Source organism: Terrapene carolina, unplaced genomic scaffold (assembly GCF_002925995.2).
Source record: "Terrapene carolina triunguis isolate 2854851 unplaced genomic scaffold, T_m_triunguis-2.0 Scaffold228, whole genome shotgun sequence".
In the NCBI taxonomy this organism is placed as follows: Eukaryota; Metazoa; Chordata; order Testudines; family Emydidae; genus Terrapene; species Terrapene triunguis.
The window spans coordinates 672,297-678,369 of record NW_020664579.1 but is presented as its reverse complement, the minus strand read 5'-3'; the positions used below and the strand labels follow the sequence as shown (position 1 = coordinate 678,369).

Genomic DNA, 6,073 nt, shown 5'->3' with positions numbered 1-6,073 from the left:
CAGCCCAGTGCTGCAGTGTTTGAGTTGCAAATGCTGCAGGGAAATGCTTTAGTTATTTTGGTTTGTTCTAGTTGCTTATAACTCTTGAAAATAGTTTAGGAGGCCAAATGTAACCTGTCCATCGCTTGAAATTGCAACCTGAAGTTCTATGGCACATTGGCTGAGATTTATTTTATTACACCTGCATCATTTCTGAGTGGAAGACTATGCCCCTGATGTTCAGAGTTAATTTTTTGGGGGGATGCTCATGAAGATTTATGAAAGAACTGAGCAGATTGTTGCAGAAAATTCCTGCAGGTTGCTGTTGCATAATGTACAGCCTCTAACTAGATCCCTGTCTGAAAATGTCTTTGTTCGTGACAGCTGGCATCCTCCATCCCTTTAGAATGGTGAAAGGCAGTTTCTTTCTTTGCCTGTTGCTGTGCCACTACTGCTCCCTCTGCTGCTACAGCGGCCTCTGCCGCTGACCAGGTGTGCAGATTGTGTGTGTGGCTTTGACACAAGCAAATACCATTTTATTTCTGCAGATCATGCAGGAGCATATCTGTGGCGAGAGAAAGGTTGGGGGGGATCTTTCTCTTCCTCTTGTGAGAATGAAATGGCCTGTCCACCTAACCACATGTTATAGGAAAGAGGTGCCCTCAAATCTACACCTGTGACCCTCTGCAGCCCCTTGTCTCTGGGCACAAATTACACTGATCCTGTACAGATACTACAAATGAACATTATTTCCAAAGGATTTTTAGTTTTAACTTCGCAAAAACCTTCTCTAGCTTGGAAGTAACCATTATTAAACTGGAATGTGTAATGTATTAATTACAGAGAATAGAGGGACTGGGTTCCTGCTGAAGCCTGGTTGATTAACAATGATCACAGATAATTACTAATGTTATATTGCCTGTGGCAAGAGTCATCAGAAAAGGAACTTACTGACCTTCTGTTTCAGAGAAATTAGTTTTCAGAAACTGTCAGTATTAGAACTGCATATGAGATCCTCTAGTCTACTGCTCAAACATCCTCAGCCAGTTTGAATGTTCCCTGGAGCCTGATTTCTGTTTTGTCTAATTGTAAATGACTCAAACAAAGCTTCACCCACTTCACACAGACCCTTCCACAAGTTAATGGTAACAAGTTTGCCCCCATAGCCTTAATTCCTTCCTGTTTCTTTGTGAGACACTACATAATTTTGCTCTCTCCTTGGTGTTTATATTCATGGTATAAGTAATGAAAGGTACTATGGGCCGAGGAGTCCAGGAGCAGCCATACATGAGGTGGGAGTAATTCTACAGAAACAACAAACCATTTATTGTCTTGCATTTGCATTTTTCTGTGACTCAGTCAGCACCGTTCTTGAGGTAGCAACAGAGGCAGGAAAACCAGCAGTCAAATTAATCTACAGGGCTCTTTGGCCTATTAGAGGGAAGCTAGGGATGTCACTTAAAGGAAAGTGCAGACAGCCTGATCTTTCAGGATCTCAGACAGCCCTCAGAGAAGAGCAAGCAGGCCCTTGCATGCCAACAAATGGAACATAGAGGTCAGACCACTAGCATGATAAAAATGCTGCTGGTGTCTCTTTGGGTATGTCTACACTGCAGTTAGTCACCTGGGGCTGGCCCGTGCCTGCTGACTTGGGCTAAGGGGCTGTTTAATTGCGGCGTAGAAAGTTGGCAGCCCAAGCTCTGGGACCCTCCCACTTCACAGGGTCCTAGCCCAAGCCTGAGTGTCTACACTTCTGCACTGTAGACATACCCATAGGCAACAGGGGTAGCAGAGGCTGTTTGCAGTGTTGCTAGTACTGACGAGTGGACAGCAGCAAGGGCCTTTTCCCTGGCACGGAGGGAGACCTGTGCAATCAGTCTGTTCCTGAGTGTGTTTGAGTTGCATAGCACAGGGGCTCAAACTTTTCCAAGGGGGGAGGGACTAAACCTAAGGAACGTTTCCTTCTGAACACTTCTGGTGCCATCGTATCCCTATGGCATCTAATGCGATTACTTTGCCATGTGATGGCTCTAATTCATTTAACAGTCTCCAATGCAATGAGTGTTTTGCCTTGCTTGGAAATATTAACTGCTCTCCATTCTTTTATTCCTCTCGCTCCCCTGCTCATGCTTCTGTGGGGCCTGTTCCCCTTCTCCTCCTTGTCCCTTATCCATATGTTCTTGCTCGCTGGTGCCATTCTCCCCAGTATCCACTGCCCAGCCATCTCATCTTCTGCTCCCCTTAGTCCCTGGATCATGCTACTCTATTCGTTTTCCCCCTAGATGTTCCTTGGTAGTGGCTGATTCCTGTTTCCCTTTCTTCACAGTAGCCCATTTGAGAGGGAGCTACATTAGTCCCTCCTTGTTTCCAGCGGCTTTACAGGCTCTTTTCAATGGAGATAGCTGTCGAAGCTGCTGGGACCACCAAGGCGGTAGGACTAGGACAATGTGACCAAGGCTCTCCAAGGCCACTGCAGCCTGCAATGTGGGAACTGTGCAGGAACAAATGTTCTTGAGCAGCTCTTCCCAGCCCTTGTGAGCCATCCTACCGCCTGAGTCTGGGGTATGAACCTCAGTCTCAGAGGAAACCTTTCCTTCTTCCCAAGGGTGAACTGGTGGAGGCTAGATTTGGGAAGAAAGAGCGGACAGGGAAAAAGCCAAAGCTCTGCAAAGTTTGCTGGGCCTTTTGGAGATGGGAAAACTAGTGGCTGGAGCCTGGAGAAGTGATCTGAGGGCTGGGGCCCTGCTCTACCTCTTTACACCTGTGCAAAGTATATGTGACCCCATTTTAGGTACTGTATAGTTCCTCATTACATAAGCACCTCACAACCCCACCCCACCCTTTGAGATTGGCCAGTGCTATATCCCTATTTTGGGGCTGGGGGAGGGAGACCCAGCAAGACTAAGGCCCAGATCATTGAAGTCAATGGGAGTTAGAAGCCTAAATACCTTAGGCCCAGATCGTCTAAGTGATGTGCACAACGTCACAGGGGGAGTCTGAGACAGAACAGGGACTTGAACCCAGGTTTCCCAACTCCTAGGCATGTGCTTTAACAAGTAAACTGTCCCCCTCCCCCCTCTGGTCTGGTGATGTATACACCCACTTTGCACAACTGTTAAGGCAGCGTTGCATGAGACCCACACTTTAATTGTGGCTGCATCCGTCTTGACATTCTTAAGCACAAATTCAGACCTGGTGTAAATGGTCATCCCTGCCCCCGAGCTCAGCACAGCTGCACCCACCTATAGTAGGGTGACATGCCAAATGGGTGTACATTTCACTTGTTTCCCACGCTCCCAAGAGCAGGCAAGCTGTACAAGCTACGCTCCTTTTCTGCTTCTAGGTAGAGTATGACCAACTCCCACTTCATTTACACCACCACTGAATTTGGGACTGGGTGATGTTCATGACAGTGAAACCCACCAGGGCTCTGGTCCAGTGGATGAAGAAGATTGCTGGGAGTCAAGCCCTTTTGGATTTTATTTCCAGCTAAGTAAGCCTGGGGTAAGTCACTTACACCTGGTCTACACTAGAAAATTAGGTCCAGTTACCCACATTGGAGTCACATGTAAAAAATCCACACCCCTGAACAGTGAGTGAAGCTGGACTAAAAGTCCCCATGTAGCCAATGCTAGGTCAACTGACTCATTCTTCCATCGAGCTAGCTACCTCTTCTCAGGGAGATGGATTACTTATGCCAGCAGGAGAAAGTCAGCTGTGCTGCTGCAGCGTTTTACATGTAGACAAGCCCTTACGCACTCTTGAAAAGCCCCCTGGGCACCAACCCACATCTTTAGGCCCCTGAATACCTTTAAAAATTGGGCCTCTTTCCCTTAGTTTCCACATCTGGAAAAGGGCTAATGATACTCACCACTGTGAGGTGCTTGCTGACCTCCAGCTGAAAAGGCATTATACACATGCTAAGTACTTGTATTACCCTTCACAGCTCAGAGAATGTATTTACACTACAGGAAATTCATGCAGAGACTTGTTTTCCTTTCCATGATGTGTTTGCGAGGAGCCTCTCATGGGGTGAGGCCACGAGGCACTTGAACATCCAGCAGCCTAGGCCAGGGCATGGAAGTGTTCAGGACAAACTGGACACGGAATCACTGTCTTTTAAATTCAACTTGTTCTATTCAAGAAACTAGAGAAATAATTACACTGCGTTTGTTTTCAAACAGAATATTGGATGAAGGCTTTAATAAAACAGTCTTGTTCTTTGCCAATACCTGTCCATCTCTTCCTTAAAGCGACAGCAAAGGTGACAACAGCAGAGAGCGGAGTGCAAGGCAGTATCGGAAAGAGAAATCCGCAAATAGTCTAACAGACACAATTAAAAATATAAATGTCAATCTGTATCTTTTTATATATATATTTATATATTTGAAATACACAACATTGGTTTTTATTTCTTCACCTCCAAGTCAAAGGAAATATTGCACTCTCTCTGATCTCCTAGCTACGGTGGCATAGGGCAAGGATGAGCATTGTGTGAACTAACAGAAAACCCAAGTGCTCCTGTTTTAACTCTCCTGGCACACACCAGAGATTTTTCCTCTGACCACCCACCCTGAGTTTTTATCTCTTAGCAACAAACACTAAGTGGAGGCTGGGTCTGTGGCACTAAATTAAATCCATGCCACCTGCCTCTCTCGATTACACTAACAGGGTACACAGGAGCCTACTGCAATTGGGAGCGCTCCTGAAATGCTGTGTGAGGCTTACGCCTTCCCACCAGCCAGACCCACATCAGCACGAGGGTGCGTGTGTGAGAGCTGTAGGGGGATCGGATCAGTCCCTCCCCTATCTCCCTTCTGCTAAGCTGCAGATGGGGAGCTGAAGTCAAGCAGACCCCTCTAAGATAAACCTCCAGGAAAAAAGGAGCAGGCCAGGGGGTGGTTTCTCTTAAATCTAGACATTGGGTTGAAAGATGTTACTATCAGTCTTGTTTCTAGAGCGCTGGGCACTCAAAGCTGCTTGTCTCTCGCCAGTGGGAGGCACTGGACTTCATTTGCTAGTGGGAGCATGGAGCCCAGCTCCATCATGAGCTGTCGACCACCTGGTGTGGAAGAGTCACTGAGGAGCCATTGACGAAAGAGCCCTGCTTCTCCCGGCCCTTCAGGAAGAAGGTCAGCAACTCCCCTTTGCCTTTGACGTAGATGGCCCCCCGGCGCATAAAGCGGAAGCCGTACTCCTTCAGGACGAGATGGGTCTCCTCCACCACCTGCACAGATGAGCAGACACAGGGCGATGGGGTGCCAAGGCAGACGTGACCGCGCGGCTGCTTTTACTGGGCAGTGCCCTTGCTAAGCACATCCCTTCACTTGCTTCTTCCCATTAGAACTCCTCGCCCTCAGCTTGCAGGCTCTACCCCTGGGCATGAAGCGTTTACACCGCCCCTTTCATTCACGGACCAGCTGGTACTTTGCTGTAGAGAGCCCGCTGAGAGGTTCAGGGACTTCATGGTATAGCTGACCCAGGAACAGTTCTAGAGCCCCTCTCCCCCACTCTCCTATGTCAACCATGACGCTTGGTATCTCTACATCTGCTTTTGTGTCTCCCTCTGTGCTCCTCCACACCACCACGCCTTTCACTCCGCCCAGTCTCTGCACCCTCCCAACACTCGCAGCTTGCTTCTCGAGGCCTGGAACAGCCTCCATTCGTCAGGCGACCTCATTCTCCAAACCTGGCTCTATCACTGAGCTCCAGTGCTACCTGCACTCACTCTTGCTCTGATACGTCACACCACCCTGCCTGTCAAACTGCACGTGCTGTCTCCTAGGGGCTGTCCCTTTCTCAGTGTCTATCAGTGCTACGGTTATGGTTACTCGGGCGTTTACATTCCACCCTCCTATTTTACTAGTTCACAACTTCCATCTCCGTTGAAACGGGTCGGGCCTGGCGTTTCTGAGGGGGATGTGCTCACCCACCTGGATGTTCCCCATCACGCCCGTTGACTCCATCCTGCTGGCCACGTTCACTGTGTTCCCCCAAATGTCGTAGTGTGGTTTGCGGGCACCAATCACTCCTGCCAGCACTGCCCCTTTATTCATGCCTGCAAATCGGGCACAAGGACAACCTGACTTTACTA

The 6,073-nt window shown here is 48.3% G+C and overlaps 1 protein-coding gene across 1 annotated transcript in view; it reads right to left on the bottom strand.

The window, feature by feature from the left end:
• Window positions 1-4,680: 4,680 nt before the first annotated feature.
• Window positions 4,681-6,073, bottom strand: part of ADCY3 (adenylate cyclase 3) — a 91,156-nt gene continuing 89,763 nt past the window's right edge. Inside the window, exons 19-20 of the mRNA XM_024198208.2 lie at window positions 5,913-6,037; window positions 4,681-5,206 (exon numbers count right to left, since the gene is read on the bottom strand). Coding sequence (XP_024053976.2) covers window positions 5,024-5,206; window positions 5,913-6,037 — 308 coding nt within the window. The 3' untranslated portion in view covers window positions 4,681-5,023. The remainder of the gene's footprint in view (window positions 5,207-5,912; window positions 6,038-6,073) is intronic.